This window comes from Astatotilapia calliptera, chromosome 18 (genome assembly GCF_900246225.1).
Source record: "Astatotilapia calliptera chromosome 18, fAstCal1.2, whole genome shotgun sequence".
In the NCBI taxonomy this organism is placed as follows: domain Eukaryota; kingdom Metazoa; phylum Chordata; class Actinopteri; order Cichliformes; family Cichlidae; genus Astatotilapia; species Astatotilapia calliptera.
The window spans coordinates 15,493,101-15,513,094 of NC_039319.1; the positions used below are offsets into that span (position 1 = coordinate 15,493,101).

The 19,994-nt window shown below is 39.1% G+C and overlaps 2 protein-coding genes across 2 annotated transcripts; one reads left to right on the forward strand and one right to left on the reverse strand.

The window, feature by feature from the left end:
- Positions 1–810: 810 nt before the first annotated feature.
- atg9b (autophagy related 9B) lies at positions 811–11,828 on the reverse strand. The gene is made up of 14 exons (XM_026149000.1): positions 11,294–11,828; positions 11,079–11,122; positions 10,760–10,824; positions 10,020–10,190; positions 8,155–8,296; positions 7,256–8,004; positions 6,803–6,956; positions 6,412–6,591; positions 6,052–6,297; positions 5,545–5,783; positions 5,337–5,430; positions 4,829–4,913; positions 4,435–4,604; positions 811–4,305 (listed from the first exon to the last, which is right to left on the reverse strand). The coding sequence occupies exons 1-13, from the start codon at positions 11,400–11,402 to the stop codon at positions 4,453–4,455; spliced, it is 2,430 nt and encodes an 809-aa protein (XP_026004785.1). The 5' UTR covers positions 11,403–11,828; the 3' UTR covers positions 811–4,305; positions 4,435–4,452.
- Positions 11,829–12,366: 538 nt separating this feature from the next.
- Positions 12,367–18,155, forward strand: abcb8 (ATP-binding cassette, sub-family B (MDR/TAP), member 8). The gene is made up of 16 exons (XM_026149001.1): positions 12,367–12,482; positions 13,540–13,870; positions 13,990–14,145; positions 14,443–14,537; positions 15,043–15,148; positions 15,254–15,415; positions 15,693–15,778; positions 15,880–15,977; positions 16,075–16,180; positions 16,282–16,315; positions 16,436–16,572; positions 16,689–16,783; positions 16,863–16,996; positions 17,098–17,245; positions 17,328–17,578; positions 17,783–18,155. The coding sequence occupies exons 1-16, from the start codon at positions 12,376–12,378 to the stop codon at positions 17,864–17,866; spliced, it is 2,130 nt and encodes a 709-aa protein (XP_026004786.1). The 5' UTR covers positions 12,367–12,375; the 3' UTR covers positions 17,867–18,155.
- Positions 18,156–19,994: the final 1,839 nt, after the last annotated feature.

Here is a 19,994-nt window from a genome sequence, read left to right on the forward strand (position 1 = left end):
TACGTCCAAACCTTCTACTGCGGTACTGTGTCACAAATTAGCACAGGCTAGGTTCCTTGATTTCAAATCACTTAATATACCAAAACAACACCACGACATATTTCTGCAACTTTTTGGTAAATGTTTAAAACTCACTTGCAGACAGTAACCACCCTCTCATGGCACCTGCCAACAGCCTGGCTATAATTTAGCAACCTAAATATTAAACACTAAGTAAAACATGTCTTTGTAATGAGACTTTTCTTTTTTTTTTTGCTAAATGGAAGCAATGCATACTCTCCAGTCCGGTCTCCGTGGCCTTCCACTTGACCTCACAGCCATTTCGAGAATAAGGTCATAGCTGTATCATGTTCACAGCTTGAAACACATGGGTGTTACCTTAAGAACAGTTACATGGCAGATGACAATCAAAGGAGCTTGCAAATAAAAGACTTCTTTAAGTTGCTTGAAGACGTTTCACCTCTCATCCGAGAAGCTTCTTCAGTTCTGAAGAAGCTTCTCGGATGAGAGGTGAAACGATGGCAGATGACAAGTGAGACAAATTTTAGTTCTACCAAAGATTAAGATTACTAAGACTGAACAGCAGATGGCAGGCATGTCCTCCCCAAAACACTCAAGGGGCTTGGACAACATTAAAAACAAGCAATAAGGTGGGCAGGATCAAGTAGGCGTAAGCTTCATCCTACCCCTTTTGAAGCATGTAAATTGTATGGTAGAGCGATTCCTTTTTTTTGTATCCAATATTTTTTTTTATATTACTTATATGTTTGAAATAAAACAATTAAATAAAAAATGAGACAAACTAGCAAAAAAGAAGCACATCTTTATTTACAGTCTTGATAGTATTTACAGTATTATAGCAAGCACAGGACAATAGTGGGAACACGTGGCAGTGAGGTGCTGTTAAAGAAAACAACTCACCTTAATTATTCCATACGAAAAGTCCTGATTTACAAAAAAAAAGACTTGATCAACAGGTTACCCTAACACTGCCACTGAGCTCTTCTAGAAATGAGGGTCACTGAATGCGATTTATGCAGCTGTTGATGCTGTAAAATGACGTTTAATCAATGGACCATGTATATGTGCTATTCCTTCATAAGTTCCAACAAGACTGTGAGCAGAATCAACTGGTTAGAAAGAGTCATAGAGCAAGTCAAAGGGGAGAAAGAGACAAAGGACAAAAGTACGGAAAACATATATATGACAGTAGTAACAAAATGTGAATAAGTCTGTATAAAACCTTTATATTCATTCAGAAGCTGTTCACTAAATACTTTCTTTTTTATTGTTATATAGATTTAGGTGTTATAGTTCAAACTTCTAGGCATCTATCTATCTATCCATCTATAATGTCTCTTGTCTACAGTTATTATTTAACCAAACAAATGGAAAACACAGTAGACTCCTTTGGTTGGAAAATGTGAGGGTAAAGAATCGAGTTGTTTAAGTATTTAAGTTTTTACAAGTTAAGTTACATGAAAAACTACTTCCAAGCAACAGCAAAAACAAAAACAAAGAAAATTAAACTTTATTCTTTTTTATTTTAAATAAACATTACATAATCAACCACACACAGAACGATTAAATACACTCAAAATTAGATGTATTTGCCTCTCTACTCAGTCTCTGAAAACAACACGTACTGTAAAGCTGTGCTGAAAACAAGTTCTTTTGGCATGTTTCATATTTCAGCTAATGCTGCTCAATTTACAGAACAAAAACATACAGACAAGAAGAAGAAGAAGAAGAAGAAGAAGAAAACAAATTCACCATTTCAGGATGAAAACATAGCACCTTGTTCCAGTCACTGTGATCCTTCGACTGGTCTATATAGTGGATAAGAAACCATAGTATGATCAGAAGGTTTGCCATAATGGCATGCTCCCGTTTCTTCAGGATGTTAAAGACAGCGCAGTCCCATGACAAAAGATACACTGTCAGATACAACAGACTGACCTGTCAGCTAACAAGACACATCCACAGTTTCACTATATGCACTCGATGCTATACACAATGGCATGGAAATCAAAAATACTGTACATCCTATGTGCTGGTAAATATGTGAAAGCAAATCTATTGGTTAACATGAGACGGCTTCTAAAAAGAGCAAATGCTAATCCTTATTACCAAGGCACTGCTTATAATAAAACGACTAACATTAGACACTACCATGGCGTGTAAATGTGGAGACTATCAAAACTCTGTGTTCAAAGCTGAGCTCCAGTGTCTCTACAACACAAACTCATCTCATATGGAAAAAAACACCACAAATGAACTGCGACCACAAGAAATGCGTGTAAGCACATTTAAGGCCGTGTGAGGGAAACAGACATTTACTGACCAGCGGCAGAAGAAAAAACAAAAAACAAACAAAACAAAAAACCCAGCAAAAAAACATTATGTGCTTGGCCACAGTGTTTCCTTATAGTCTGCTGAGGACAAATGACAACACAAGACAGGCTGATGCAATGCTCATCTATAAAGTTAAATCAGGATGCAAGTACACACACACACACACACACACACACACACACACATTAAAAATGCTTTTCAATCAGTGCAAAAGTGTTAGCATAATTACGCAGATGTTAAAATGCATTCCCTCCACAGACGCATGCACGCTCAACGTGAGAGTGAAACAACTTCTAAACACACGAGAGGGTTAGGACACACTCTGAAGTCTTATAGAGGTGGAGGGCTCAATTTATATTCCTTTGCAGAATGCAATAAAACTGGGTTGATATTGTCATCACTAGATCAACTATGAGATTTTGTCCCAGTTTATTTCAGGGTTTACCGGCAATTGCATTCACCATCTTGCCGCTGGGCATGGCATCTTTGCAATAACACCAAAATTAAAGACAAAAACCACATTGTAAGAGGGGCCACACCACCTCCATTCGTAAAAGTTTATGATTGTTTAATTTTTTTTTCCTAAATAAATTATATCTCTCTATATACCTGTATCAATTACATATGTGGGGAAATAAATATATATAATGATCTTACTTTGGAAAAATAAAGTCTTAGCAGAATTGCCGTCCTTAGCACGCACTCTGAAATCAGCCCTTATGATGAAGTTCCATTTTTATATGATCAGTTTGAGGGAAAGCACAAAAAATGGTAACAAGCACACAAAGTATTTGAAAAAAGTAACACCTTACTGTTTTGTTCTTTTAAAAATGGTTTCCACCTACACCTGCCATTAAAATCAAAATGCAGTCGAAAGATGCACCTCTAGAATGAAAAAAAACGTTTATGTATAATAAATATTTACACAAGAGTAAATACACTACAGAGGTATCGATTTGTGTATTCGTTTTTTCTCCTCCACAACTGAGGTAATGCGGAAAACTAGGATTTAAATACATGTTTTTACATCGGTGTTAAGGCATAACGCTGGCTCTGTCCAGCTTAAACAGATTTCAATTACATCTTCTATCTGCATTGGGATTTCTAAGACAAGTGTACTTGGTGCCCATTACTACGGCTCTGCTTTTGAGGAAAAGCAACTGTCTTGACAGATGAGCCGCAGAAACAACAACACTGAACAAAAATCTGCATTTAGGACCACTAAACACAGACAGCAGCATCAAACCATGTGCATGCTTAGGCTCAAGGAACTCCCAGATACACATAGTGTTTTAGCAGTGCGGCTACTGTATATAGTGAACTTTTGAATCATTTCAATACTTGGTATATTTTGCAGGAATTGGATCTAGTAGTAAAAATGTGACCTTTGAAGGAACAAGCAAGATGCAAAAGTGTATTTACATTTTACAAGAGTCAAATAGCACAACTCTGAAATGCTTTTTTTCCCCCCAGATGACTAAAATTGTTCAGGCAAACAAGATACAATTTGAAGACTTCATGCTGTGGCACAGATTGAGACACTATTCTGTGGAAAACTTCAATTATACTTGCACCGTAATACCCTGTGATGCTCAAATACTCGATTTGTGCGCAGCAGAAGTTGTGATGAACCTTTTGCGTTTCGCGCCCATCGTCGCACGGTGGATCTATGATTACCCTACACCTCATCGATCTTTCTGTCATACGAGCTTCGGGAAAAGTTCCTACAAGTTGATAAGAAAATTGTGACAATGTGGACGGAAGACATATGGTTTCCCTGATGCCATAGTCTGCCTGATATGACAGGATGAGGCGTAGAGGTGCAGAGACTGTGGTTATTCAATGAGTCCCTCCTAAAAACGCTGAATGGTGTATTAAAGGTCCATGCTAAATTCTCCATGAAGATCATCTAAGGCCACAACTTTCGTTGAAGAAAGTAAAATGTAAACACTAAAAAACAAAACAAAAGAAAACAAAAACACAAAAAAAGAAGAAGAGAAATGATCACGGCTTTGTAGCTTCAGGACAAACAATGCCCAAAAATACAGAACCACAGAGCATTGAAATGAGAGCGTATACCTTATGACAAAAGGCACTTCAACAACTACCCCCAGTGCCCTGTTTTGGAGTAGATCCACTATTAATCTCCTGATCGTCTTCTTCATCTTCTTCTACCTCTTGCCAGCCACCAAGATGGACAGTGGTGGGCACAGAAATGCTGGAACTGAGGCCGCTGTGTGCCTGGTAACCTGAGAATAAGGGTATAATATCTATTGGTTTGCTGTCTAATGATTTGTAATATCAGGGTAGCCACATCAGAACCAGGATTTCAGCACAACAAGAATTTTTGTCACATTCATTTGATTCTGAACTGACACCAACAATATTTATAAAAGTCCTCTGCAAACTAATATTCATAATCTTTGGCTGAATTAAAAATAACAGGTTCTTAAAAATCAACACTTTCATTTACCAGTGTGTGTGTGCAGATCTCTCATTGGCACTGGATTATGCCACTGGCCTGAAGTTCTTGGTGGGTGGGAGCTCTGCTGGTGGAGCTGAAGAGACAAACAGTTTTCAGTGTGCGGCAGAAACGGGTGCTAAACTTATGGTACCTACAAAAGATACTAAAAGCATTACTCTGGCTCAAAATGTGCCTTTCGAGCATTAAATCTTTTAAGCAATACTAAAAATGAAACCATGAACTGAAGCTACGATGATACATGAGAGACCAAAGTAAAGATTTGCATGTTTGTGCATGTCTATGTGCAAAAATAGCACCTAAAATTTTGGAGGAAAAAAAAGGGACATTGGACACACACACACACACACACACACACACACACACACACACACACACACACACACACACACACACACACACACACACACACACACACACACACACACACACACACACACACACACACACACACACACACACACGTTTGAGAGGCTATAGTTCATGAACAGGAAATTACCTCATGCATGTAGATGGCATGGAGACTCATCTCGGCTGAGGCAAACTCTGACTGCAGTGCATTGCTCCGGACACGAGAGTCACTGTTAGACATACTGGGAAAAAAGCCAAACACTTTTTTTTCAACAAGCATTTGGATTTTGTTTGGTATAGTTTTGTTATAAATAAGCTCAGAATAGAAGTATATAAAATGTAATATTGGAAAATACCTGTCAATTACGGTGCGCTCACTGTGGTACATGGTAGTCTCAGGGTGGACGGAGGAGGGCAGGAGGCCGTGTGACCGGCCACGACTGGTATGCGCGAGCTGAGACGTGGACAAAGAGGCGAGAACGCTGGCTGCAGCAGAAGCAGCGGTGCTCGGTGGGATGAGTCGATGGTCTCGCCCTTGCAGTCCAGATGCAGTTATAACAGGGTGAGCCAGGACACTGGCCAAAAGATTATCAGCCTGGAAACAACAAATGTCAGAAAGTTACAAAAAAATAAAGGAAAAAAATTAATGAGAATAGAAATTACAACAATATATTTCATAATGAAGCCATTATCAGTAATCAAATTTCTAGTAGTTTAGGCATTAAGTATTTATAGGGAAAAACTGATGATCCTAATGGTAAGGGATGACTGCATTACTGAGTTTTCTTTTTACATTAGCTGCCTATATCATTTTTGAGCAAATAAGTAGTTCTTGCTGTTTGTGTTATCGACTTGGTTCCTACCCCAGTGCCAGACTCGTTGGACTGCAGCGAGGTGCAGAGAGGCGCCTCTGAGAGCAGCAGCTGAGTGGAGGGGCCGGCCTGTGCATCATGGTGCACCTTCTCCTTTAAATGGCTGATAAACACTGAGCTCTCCTGAGGGGGCTGCCACCGTGGATTCTTTATGGTGAAATGCATGAGGGACAGCTCCGTTTTGCCATTTTCAGCCTGCTGGTACACAGATGCCTCTGTCTGTCCTTCTGACAGCCACTGAAAAAACATCAATAGACAGATCACCTTTTTGATATCATTTTTTTTCCACAGTCTTCATTCACTGAGACATTTGTTCATTCACTCCTGCCAGACAAAAGGAATGGGTCTTACTGTTGGGTTTCCATGGCGTCTGATGTCCATCTGGGCAAAGGAACAGATGTCACCAACTCCAACGACCTCCACGGTGAAGTTCCTGAAGAAGTCAATTATTTCTAGAGACTTGTTTCTCAAGAGGAAGATGAGAATGAAGGGTGTGACAATAGGACTGAGCAACTCCTCCAAGATGAACACCTGAGTGGACAGAGATGACATGAATTTCTGGTTCTGTACGTTTTATTTTATGTACACCCTATAAAAATATGACTGTGACCAATCTGACAGTTTTAGCATTACCCAGGTCCTAGATTAAAAACCCTCATCACAGCCAGAACAAGCACATAATTTCAGTCTGACTTGAGTGTGACAAGTGTGTTCCTATCCACTGAGTTTCTGCATTCCTCACCGCTTTGTACTGGAACAGCTGTGCCACCTCGTCACGGGTCTCACTCTTGTTAGCGTTGCCCCTCCAGTGGTCTGGCATATAGTGAATGTGTGCCAGCACACACTGCAGCAGCTGTTCTGGACACCACGCCATATGCTCATCTGGGATGAAAGACCTGGCGTGGGACAGGTACAAAATGTCAGCATTACAGCTGTGCATTACCTGCACATATGAGACAAATGGATAAGCAAAAGAGAAAAGCTTTATCATAAAAAGTTAAAAATTCAGATGGGAGTACATGATGAAGAATATCTAATACTTGCTCATAGTTTTAATGTGAGTTATTTAAAGAATTACTTCACTGATTAGCTTTCAGCTGAATAAATGAAATAAAAATAGACAAATAATTTGTAACAGTGTATATTGTAGTTGTTTTTTGATGACTGACTGGGTGGGCTTGCTTTGAGGACTCACCTTGCGATAGTTATTGTCACCCCCAGCACAGTAATAGCAGTCAGAATGTGCTGCACTGTCAGAACATCCTCATCATAGACTGTAAGTACGATGAGAACAGCCAGCACTGAGCCTGAGAAGAAGGCAATGTTCTTAGCAATCACAGTCAGCAGTGGCGATGTAAACGAGTTCATGTACTTGGAAGTGGGTTTGTAGCCACGACCCAAACGCCCGTGCAGCTCATGGTCCAGCTCATTGAAGTGACGCAGGTATAAACGACCGTAGAGGGACCATCGACGTGCGCCCAAACTCCCAGGTTCTCTGCGGATCACTTCTGTGTAGCTGAAGAAAGCATAGAGCACCTGCCACACTAGGATGAAGGGACATAGCAGCAAATTGGCCAAACCCATCAGGAGGATGACCCTGCTGAGCTGCTGGGCAAGCTCCAGGCGGTTTCCACTGCGCTTGTACTTGGGGTGCAGATTCCACTTATTCTGAAAGAGTGAGCCAGGGCCCCAGAAAAGGATGAGTTCAAAGTTGTACTTCAGACCCTGGGTTAGAAAGACCACATTGCCCAGCAGGGGGAGCTGCAGGTGCACCGGCAGCAGGGATTTGTTTATCATAGCCACCATGTAGTTCTTAAAACGTAGGATCCGGTGATAAATATCAAGTTCTGTCAGCTCTTTCTTGTGAATGCACATTTGCTGTTCCCTCTGGAGGCTGATTAGACGGTCTTGGACTTCCTGCCATGTGTAGTTGCATAGTTCATCCTGGGAGAAAGACACAAGGAACCCACTCACATTGAGACAAAGCCACAATTTAAAACACTGAGATTTATCATCTCTCTGCATACCAATGAACATGAGTCAAAAAAATTTGTTTGAATGACCTTAATACTCATCTCAAGTTGGTGCACTCACCATTCTGATCTTCAGTGCTTTGATGTAGAACTGCCTGATCTCCCAGTAGTTCAAAAAGTTGCAAATGACCTTAATAAGACGATAGATCCAGAATATAGCAGCCATAATGAGAAGGAATATGATCCAGCTGTTCTCTTGAATCCTGAACAGAAACAAAAGCTCCTTTAAAACATGGCTAACTTCATGTATCAATTCATACATAGTAAACACTGTACATAATGTAGAGTCATTGTAAAATCTCTTACACAATGTCGGTCATACTTTATGGTTTTTAACTAACTTCATTTATACTTTTACTTGTTTTTTAATCACTGTTGTGTGTATAAAATCCCTGCACTATCTCAGTATAAGGCCCGTACTGGGCATCTGTGGCACTTTTATTTTAACTGTGTTGTTTATTTGTCATTTATTGTAGACAGTACTATTTTTACTCTTTATCATGCTGCAGTAATGGTAAATGGCCTGTATTTGTATAGCGCTTTTCTAGTCCCTAAGGACCCCAAAGCGCTTTACACAACCTGTCATCCACCCATTCACACACACATTCACACACTGTAACACAACAATTTCCCTTGTGGGATTAATAAAGTATTCATCTATCTATCTATCTATCTATCTACACACATTCCCCTCTCCTCTACTAATAATTTAAGTTGGCTCTTCATTATCTAATGACATAATATTTATATGAAGTATGCAACAGCTGATCTTAGATGGAGTAATCTAGTAAACTTCAGTTAACATGTTTTTGGTGGGGGGGTGTTTGAAGTACAGTGGTGGATGTCTGCTCATTATATTCTAAATTTAAGGAAACCCTTTAATGTTCCCATGTATCTAAATAAACATTAGCAAATTTCAGTGCAACTGTAAAAGCTCTTTATGAGTTAACATTCAGATGTATTAAACAAAATACAATCTTGTTTTCAGTCCGAGTGTTTTAAAGCTGCTTTATGAGGGAAATTAGATATGGGGTATGAAGAGGACAGAGAGAGCCTAAACTGTGGGACAAGTTGTTCCCAAATTAGAAATCCAAGCGGACGTCATTGCCTTTGATATAAACAACTATTGAGCTGCAGTCAAGCTGAGTCTAGGCTACATGTTGTCAAAAAAAATGTGACAACACAGGAGTGGGAGGGGTAGGTGGGGGGCTTACTCCTGCAGTCAGCTTGTGAGGTGTCATGTGGTAGTCAGCTCGCTGTCCCAGCCAAGCTGTCAGCATCTCGGTCAGCTGTACCTCACCATAGCTATCAATTACATCGCTCTGTTCTCCAAAGCCAGGCTGAGCTCTCAAAACAAACACCTCCCTCCAAGTAACCATGAGTTGCAGAAATGTTGAAGCTACTAATCTCAGGGTGAATTAAACCAAAAATGAAAAAAAAAAACACAAAAAAAAAAACACAAAAAAAAAAACCACTGAATGAAATATAGAAACCAGTCTAATTAATCTGATGACAAACCATTGCCTTGCATTACAAACACAAGTGAGTTCTAACAGATTTCTAGATTAAAGGAGAAAACATGCTGGTTACAGTTAAATAGTTTTTTTTTTCTTTTCTCAGAGTATGTGACTGTATCTTGCACTCTTGCCAAATCGTTTACAGCCCATAAAGAGATTTAGTGTGAAAGTCTAATTGCGACTGTATTAAGTCAGAATAATGACATCCCTCTAAAGGCCTGTCTCTAATCCTGGACTCTGCTTGAGAACAAAGTGTCTAATCAAACTTCCTGGAATTTGCATGACTTTTCATGCCTGTACATTCTGTCAGATTAAGTCAACTCATCCTTTTCCCACCAGAAAAAAAAAAGAAAACGAATCTCCTTCAGACACCTAAACTGTCTGTAGGATTGTAATATGCCATCATTACCTTGCAGTGCACTCCTGAGTTGGTAGGATGGCATCTGGCAGTGTGACTTTGTTCCGGTCCAAAGGGTTCTGGATTGGCCCTGTGTGGTTGACCGCTCGATTGGCAAACAGGACATCGTATTCCACGCAGTTGACAAGGAACGTTGTGAATGTGACAACAAACAATAGCTGACTGTGAGAGTGAGATTTAAAAAAAAAAAAAAAAAAAGAGAGTGATTAGGTTACACACTTAATGAAAATACCAAGAAAACCAAAAGATAACAATGAAAAGTGTTTAATGTTTAACTGCTATAAATAATTAGGTTATAAACAATACACTACACTACACACTGTAGTTAAGTAAAGTCGCCCCATCTGATAAACACCAGGAATAACAAATGTCATACAGGCATGGCAGCAGCACAAACAGCAGGAGTATAAAAAATATGTTGCATTAACATGGCAGCTGGTGAAGGGATTAATCCTAACAGAAAAAGTCATAACAGAATAAATGACCATATTAAAAAAAGATACAAAATAACATTTAGAGACGGAATTGCTTAAAAAAAAAAGGGTATTGTCGTCAAAGGCTGGGGTGCACTTAACTCACAGACACATACACAAGGCCAAACAAATTTCCTCTTAGATCTGCAAACACACATCAACCTAATGTTTTGCATTCAATGTGTATCACCTGCTATGATGGTGCAATATTTTAGCCATCTCAACATGGTGAGTATTTCTGTGCAACTCAGTACTTACGCAAGTTCAAAGAACTCGGAAAACATCATACAGGCAAAGCCATTTTTTTGATGAAAGTGATATATGTGAACAACATGGTTAAGGAAAATTTTAAACAGCCCTACAACAGGTATGCAATTATTTTAACTATAAGTATTTAGGGTGTGGACATTCACTATAAGTAAGCTGACTGCACAGTGAAGTGATAACAATCAGTGTAACACAATGTCTAAATATTCATATTTGATCCCATAGCAGCAGCAGCAGAAGTGACATTCAAATGATGTAAAAGGGATCATTCTGGCTTTCGCCAGTTTGTTCACAGAGTTTAAAAGGATATCCTTGTAAAGAAGTTATCCAGGTTCTTGATATGGTGCCATGAGTCTGAAACAGAAATGAGACCATTGGAAAGGGAGAAGTCTTTTACAACTTACTTAACCTCTTATTTTGTTGCATCATTTGTCAGCAGATGGCCAGCCTTTTTAACCTTAACAAGTACAAACTTTAACATACATTAGAAACCACTTTTAACGTAAGCAATAATAATATGTTTACCTTTTAGGCCCTCAGGCACGTGCACCAGTAAATCCTCCTCTCCTGGTGGTGAGTCCTCCTCGTAGTCATCAATTCTCTGATACTCCTGGTAAGCTTCAAAGTTGGCCATTGTGCTTCACATTCTTCAGGTCACCCCTCCACAACTAACGAGCTACTTATACTAAAGACTATACGAAACGAAAGCAGACTAGCAACCACAACTACATCCTGCAGCTAGCTACTTAGCAGCTCGAGCACTTCAGGAAGAAAGGAGGTTAGCTACAGCTAACATTAGCCTGCTAACCTGCTCCACTAACGGACGGCGCTTGTGTAACCCTACACGACCATGATGACAAGTAAAATTCTGCGTTGGAGTTAACAATTCAGCACATGAAGCTTCCGTATAGTTAGTAATGAGCGTCCCTTACGTTAATAAAAGATTACTACCTGAGCCAAATGACTGTGCAGCGGCTGGCTAACCTGTGAATGATTCAGCCAGTCTTGTAGTCAGGGTGACACGGTTTGTTTTGTTCCCGTCTGCCGTCGGTTCATCTGCTGATCTTTATCCCTTTTTTAGTGTTTGCTGCTCAGTGTCCACCTCTTCACCACAGCTCGCTTATCTCACACAACTTCGTTTCAGTTACAACACGGCTGTCTTCGGTCGGTTCCGCGGTCCGTTACTTGATTTCCAAAAATACATCAACCTGTGCGTGTGCACTGTTTTTGTCTTTCGCTAACAAATGTCAACAAAACGACTTTGACGTCACTTCTGATCACACTGACGCAATTTCCGAGTAGCAATTGTAGTTTTTTAAATAATTTTCACATGGCAGACCCTCTGTTGTCCGACTTTTTCGCTTTTAGCGTCGTCCAAATAGTCCCAAATATCGATATATAGCTTGCTGTGAAGTAAGCATTTATTCGTCTTGCTTGTGGGTTTCACAAAGAAAAAATCATCTTAAAGCAACGGTCCTAGCTTTCCAGCTGAAATGCATCCTGGGAGAGTTTGAACATGGCAACCTGCAGAGTTTCGCTGGATTACTGTAGAGCTTAAAGATTATTTTGACCTCATGAGTTTATTATCACTGAAAAAGGAGTAAAGGATGCTTCAGTTGCTCAGTTGTAGAGCAAACATCGCTGCTGCACCATTGCGGCCATTGTCGTTGCACTGCCGGTGCAATAAAAGTGCAGACTTATGGAAGTTTTCACGGTAGGTTAAAGTGACCGGTAGCTAATTTAGCCAGTGACAGGCGACCTGTAGATTATACCAGCTGTATAATCCCATATATGTGGTTCTCCTCACTGTCACACTTGACCTACTTTGATTTCCTTTAGCACTGCCAGACTTATTCAGATCTTTTCTCTTAGAAAAAAGCAGTACTGTGACAGTAAAACAAATCAAAACAAAACCACTTTAAAAATATTAAATCATTAACACACAAATGTGAGATTTTTCTTTCTAACTTTTGAGATAACTGAAAATTTCGACTAGTTTTCCTGAATTTTTCCTGAACTGTAAGATAAATGTATAAAAACTTCAACATTTGCCCAAAAAATAGTGAAGTAGCATTAACATACTCAAGTAAATGCATTCTGTTAAATTAAACTTTGGCTTTTGGAAGAAAAAAACAACAATTTGCGGTTTATACTCAAATTCCCACGCAGATAAAGGCTCATCAACCGCTGTAATCACCGCACCTATTAACACGAGCCGTACGTAATCCTAACGCAATAGAGCAAATCCGTTGTATTTGCACATATTATCACTATACATATATATATATATATATATATATATATATATATAAAACTGAAGGGAAAGTTTTATACTGGTTTTATACTTTATGCTTTATTTTGTGTAACTGTGATTATAGTGCCACTTCGTTATAATTGTTAAATACAGGTTCTCTTAACATTGTTTGTTTTCTTGTTTTTTTCTGTCTCATTAATTTCTCAATTTATATATATGTGTGTGTGTGTGTGTGTGTGTGTGTGTGTGTGTATATATATATATATATATATATATATATATATATATATATATATGTGTATATTTTATTAATACGAAGTTGTCAATAAAATATATTTAAAACAAAAATGTTGTTTCAGTTGGGCCACATTTCCTTGTGCTACTCAACTGTAACACAGGGGAACGAATTCATTAAAATTGAGTAGCTGATAACGGCCAGGATTTTTGTTACATTAGTGTTGCAAAACCTTCATGATTTTGATTCCCTGATTTTATTTCTGTCCTGGTCTGTATCCAGGTGGTACACATCCCCAGGGTCTAATGCAAACAGCTCCTCACAGCAGCGTGGCGGTGCTGTCAGTCGCATTTGGAGCCTGACTCAGAGAGCTGTCCGTCAGTCCACCACCAGGACATCGAAACCCCCGGGAGTAGCTTTGAAGTTTATCCTGGGACCAGCAGTACTTACTGTTTCAGCTCGACTGTTTTGCCATGTAGCCCACTGTGAGGCAGATGTGAATAATAACACCCCCGTGGAAGTTGTAGCCAAAAACCCAGTGCCTGACTTCAAATGGCACGTTCTGTGGGAATTTGTAAAACCTCAGCTGTTCACTCTCGTCTGTGCTGTTGTGGTAAGACTGAATCTGTTTACTGATCAAGAATGTCAGTGAAGCAAAAGATTTTAGCCAGTTAGGACATTTATGCTTATCATTTAAAATGGATGTTTTGGGGGGGGGGCTGTTTTCCTCAGCTCGCTTTTGGTGCTGCTATCTTGAACATTCAAATCCCCTTGATGCTCGGTGATCTGGTAAATGTTGTGGCACGCTACCTGAGAGAAAATACTGGGAATTATGTTCATGAGATAAGAGGTCCAGCCCTGAAATTACTTGGACTGTATGGTATCCAGGTAAGTACACATGAAATCTCACTAGTTGCACAACTTACTTGTGAACATGAGTCAAGCACAAAATAAATACTACAATCATGAAGTTTGCAATTATCAGCTTTATAATGCAGTCATTCTAATGCTATAGTCAGTGCGTTTTCAGTTAACTATATTAAATTGTTGTGTAGCCGTATACACACACATTTTCTCTCATCTTACTCATTTGGCACTTAAAGATCTCACTGTATAATTTATTTATTTAATCTATTCAATGAAAATTGTTTATTTAACTGGTACTTAATTGCCTCCTTTGTGCAGGGACTGTTGACGAGTGGGTACATTGTTCTGCTCTCGAGGGTGGGGGAAAGAGTGGCGGCAGACATGAGAAAGACCCTTTTTGCATCCTTACTGAGGTACATACATACATATTGACACAAAGGGAAAAAAATCGATGTATACAATAAATGTTATGTATAGTTTGGTGCAGAAGTGTTTAGACCATGAGAAAAGTTTTGTAATTTGGGCTCTAAGTGCTCCCCACAGAGGATTTTAACTCAAAACATAAAGACTTCAGACTGAAATTTGCATTAACAAATTTATGTCTGTAATGTTTATTTACAGATATTTTTCTAACACAGTGACCCATTTTCAAAACATCAAAAGCAACTGGGCATTTTAAGTAATCCAATTACTATGTGTAAAATTGTCTTTCTAAGCAGTTAGTGCAAAATCTTTGATTAATGTTTTGAAAGTCTGCACTTTGATTGTCTAATTTAAAGTTTTTGTCGCGGTGTACAGAAGCACAACTGCAAAAACGGTGTCATAATCCAAATACACGTAACTCTGACTGTATGACATCCACTGTCTGGCAGGGATTCCCATAGTTCACATTGTCTTGTTTGCTTTCTTTCAATTCAGACAAGACGTAGCTTTCTTCGATGCTAATAAAACCGGGCAGCTGGTGAATCGTTTGACTGCTGACATTCAGGAGTTCAAGTCATCCTTTAAACTGGTTATTTCTCAGGTAATAACACAAGAACGATCCGGCAGTGATGATTTTGTTACTAAAGTTTTTCTGGTTTTACGCTTCTAATTCTTATTTTTTTGCACTTTTTTGGTATATTTTCAGGGTCTGCGGAGTATTACACAGACAGTCGGATGTTTTGTCTCCCTCTATGTCATTTCTCCAAAACTCACAGGTTTGACAGTACTTGTCCTCCCCTGTCTTGTGGGAGCAGGAGCTCTCATTGGCTCATTCCTTCGCAGACTATCCCGCTTGGCTCAAGAGCAGGTGTTGTACTATGCATGTTATATTTCATGTATTATAAGCATATAGCGGCTGTCTTAATAAATTCAAGATTTGTTCTAATTACTGCCAGCAGATGTTAGTTAAGTTTGAACTCCTATTTTGAAATGCAGTAAAATGTAAACGAATGCAGCAGTGCTTAATTTATTAGTACCACTGGCACTCAAAGCAACCAATAAAAAGCACTGCATGAGTTATTATTTGCAAAATTAGTATAATTTGCTGTCTGACTGTGTTTTTACTTCTTGCTGTCAAATGCAAGGTAGCAAAGGCGACAGGGGTGGCAGATGAGGCACTTGGTAATGTGCGCACAGTAAAAGCTTTTGCAATGGAGGAACGAGAGCTCCAGTAAGTGAGAATATTTTTTGTTATACTTCTACCCTTTGTACTTTCAGAAAAGCACTATGACAGAGATACAATGTTTTGATTTCCGTAATGTTTTTACACAGGTTATATGCATATGAAGTTGACAAATCATGTGAAATGAATGAAAATCTTGGTACTGGGATTGCCATTTTCCAAGGGCTGTCAAACATAGCCCTGAACTGTGAGTGTCTTTTACAATGTTAATTAGTTGACACACTTTTTAGCAGGCTGTTAAACTACCAACATTATGCTAATGTTTTTGTGTCGTGTTAATACAGGCATTGTCCTTGGAACTATTTTTGCTGGAGGAACTTTAATTTCAAGCAATGAAATGTCTCCTGGAGACCTAATGTCCTTTTTGGTTGCCTCTCAGACTGTTCAGAGGTAAAAACACACAACTTGCTCCACGATGATTTCTCTTTTACTGTTAAATGTATTCTTTCAAAAGTAGTTAATTACAAGTCATGCATTCATTTTATGTTTAGGTCTTTGGCCAGTATCTCCATACTTTTCGGTCAAGTAAGTAAAAACTACGATTATCTGATTATCCAACCAGATTTGAAACCGGAGTATTATAATATGTGAACATTTCCAAATGCCTCAAATATTTTGCTGGCAATCTCTTAACATTTGTCGCAGGTGGTAAGAGGAATGAGCTCTGGGGCTCGGGTTTTTGAATACCTTGCTTTGCAGCCCACTATCCCCCTCTCTGGAGGAGGACGCATTCCATACCATTCACTCACAGGAAGAGTGGACTTCATGAATGTCTCGTTCAGGTTGAAATCCTTCTAATTCAGCTCCAAATCAAATATAAGTTTAAAACTACAACAGAGCACAGACATAAAAGAATGTTTTGTGAATGATGTATTGTTTTCTATTGATATGTTTCCAGTTATCCAACAAGACCAGGCCATCAAGTCTTGCAGAGGTTCAGTTTGACACTACCACCCAGTAAAACAGTCGCCATTGTTGGAGAATCTGGAGGAGGTAATTTCTGACATTTCATTTAGTAACTGTTCGACATTGAAACAATATTGGGTCATCTGATAAATGTTTAACCCTGTAGGAAAGTCCACAGTGGCGTCCCTGCTGGAGCGTTTCTATGACCCTACCAGCGGCGTAGTCATGTTGGACGGCCTCGACATTCGAACACTTGACCTTTGCTGGCTCAGGAGCCAAGTTATCGGATTCATCAATCAGGTCAAGGCTGCTGATCATTTCATGTTCAATTTTTAAAAAGTATTAGTTCCTAACAATTTTCACTGCAACTTTCTTTTTTTCCTCTTTCTCCTTTCTTTTAGGAGCCAGTTTTGTTTGGATCATCCGTCATGGAGAACATCCGTTTTGGGAAGCCTGAGGCTACAGATGCTGAGGTCATTAATGCAGCAAAGCAAGCCAATGCTCACGGCTTCATCACGGGTTTCCCAGACGGCTATAACACCGTGGTTGGTATGTGCTCCCATTTGAGCTTTCACGACTGTTAAGAAACGGTGCCGCTTGTTCATTCTAAACTCCAGATCTTTAAATCCAGGTGAGCGAGGTGTGACATTATCAGGTGGACAGAAACAACGCATTGCCATTTCCCGCGCTTTGATCAAGAACCCCAGTATTCTGGTGCTGGATGAAGCCACAAGTGCTCTGGATGCAGAATCAGAGCGAGTGGTGCAAGAGGCTCTGGACAGAGCCACAAGGGGTCGCACTGTGCTCATCATCGCCCACCGATTAAGCACCATTCAAAGGGCTGACTTGATCTGCGTGATGAGCAATGGTCGTATTGTGGAGGTGAGAAGGCTGAGTATTCAGAACATACTCTGACCTCCATTTAAATCCTCCAGCTAATTTACTCTAGCTTTTAATGTCAGAGATGTACTTTGAATTCTTTCAGTATTCAGTAATAAATATGGACATACTGGTAGCTTCCTTGTTGAGTTGATTGTGTTATATCAATTTTTATTATATCTAACACCTTTTTCTTTTTTGTTACAGGCTGGGACACATGTGGAACTGCTGAGCAAAGGAGGATATTATTCTGATCTCATCCGCAGGCAAAGAGCTGAGGGGCAAAAATGACCACACCCATATTTGTTTACAGTAGCTGTATAATACTGTATAATGGTGTTTATTTTGAAATGCATAGCAAGACATGTGTGGAAAATTAATTATTTAAAATGTACTGTAAATTTGCCAGCTCTGTGACTAGTTTTATGAGAACTTACAAATGTGTATGAACAAATGGACCAATGTGGATTGGCCTGTGATGAACAAATTACACTACTGTATGCGCTGTTATTTCCAATATTGTTGATAGAATGATAGATTATAATGTGCTGGGACAAAATATTAAAATTACTTAAATTAATTTAAAGTGTTTTTTATCTGTTTGTGGGTGACAATAAACCTTTCTTGTTACAAATTTGAAAGAAACTCAACACAGACCCTTACCAGTGATCAGTACTGACATTATTCTAAATTTAAACTCTGGGGAAGGAATTGCTGTTTTGGCATCATTCCTCTTTGCCTCCACATACATTTGTATATATAGTTTTACTACATCCAGGCCACATGTAAAGAAGAAACTTCACAGCCAGCACATATCCCTTGTGCTCTTAAAAGACTAAAGTTAGGTCCATAGTTTGTTAGACAAAGACACTTTTTGTAGTCTTCTGTCTGTACACTATCACAGTGGATTTTACATCTGACTTAAAGGTTCAAGACATTTAACAAAAATTTCATTAACTATTTACTGTACGAGTTACAGACATTTTTATACATAATGCCTCATTTTCAGAGGCTCAAGACTAGTTGGACAAACTAACAATTTTAAATATAAAGACACTGATTCTTGTAAAAACTCTTGGATTGCTTCTGCAGCATTCTTTGGATCACTGTTTGCATCGTGATGCTCACTCCACTCAGTTTACCCTGCTGAACCTGAGCAGAGTATAGCCCTGCACGCAATTCATCCTGCTAATTCTGTCAGCAATCACACTTTGTGGCGCATACCATGCCCATATTATAACATTGGCTCCATGTTATTATATGGGCACGATTATGGGCTTTTTCTTTTACTTAGCATTGTTCTGGTACAAGTTAATCTTGGTTTACGTGACTAAAGAATCTTTTGGCTCTTTAAAATGTTTTGTTGTTACACTCTGTTCTTGAATCCATGAATGTGTTTCTTGATTATAAACTTCAACAATAATACAGCATTATACATATGGGCAGGGATAGCTCAGTAGGTAGAGTGGTGGCCCCATGACCGGAAGGTCGGGGGTTCGACTCCACTGAACGGCTACCCTGAGGTGCCCCTGAGCAGGGTACCGTCCCTACACACTGCTCCCCGGGCGCTGCATTGATGGCTGCCCACTGCTTCACTGGGTGAATGGGTTAAATGCAGAGGAACTATTTCCCTATGGGGACTAACACACACACACACAGCAATTTCCTAGAGAGTGTTCTTAACTTGGTAAGATGTTGTGAAGTTGTTTTTCTTAATCATAGAAATAATTTTGTCATCATCCACATTAGTTTTGCACTCACTCAGGCCTTTTGGTGTTGCTGAGCTGGTCATCCCATTCCTTATGTTTAATAATGAACCAGGTTATTGATTTGAAACACATTTTGGCATCTCTATAAGCTGCAAACAGAGAGATGCCAAACTGTGTTTCATTGTTCTTACATCAGTGACAATAAAGATTTATTCTATTCTATTGGCCTCCCCTAAAATTGATTTATTGTCCTTTTTAGCCTTATGATAGCCTTCTTCACTTGCACTAACATCTCTGAGTCTCATATTTTAAATTACAGCGAAAAGCTTTAAAATATAATCTCAAAACGTTTAATCAAGTTTGGATATTATGTCCTGTTCACTTATCATGACAGAACACGGGAACAGGCCTCACCTGGCTATGAAACTGCTTGTCAATCCATTGTCCAATTACTTTTAAGCCTCTGAAAATGGGTGACTATAGAGAATGCCTGTAATTAAACAGTGAATGCAAAACGTTTGTAAAAACTCCTTTAATTAAAGCGGGAAATATGCAGCTTGATTTTGATTGCTTGATTTAAAATCCACTGCTGTGGTGTATAGAGGAAACACCAAAAAATTGTTCTTTTGTTCAAAAAATTAAGGATTGCAGCTGTATGTGCTGACGTATTCTTTTGTAATAATAAACAATAGCAATCAGTATTCCGAACA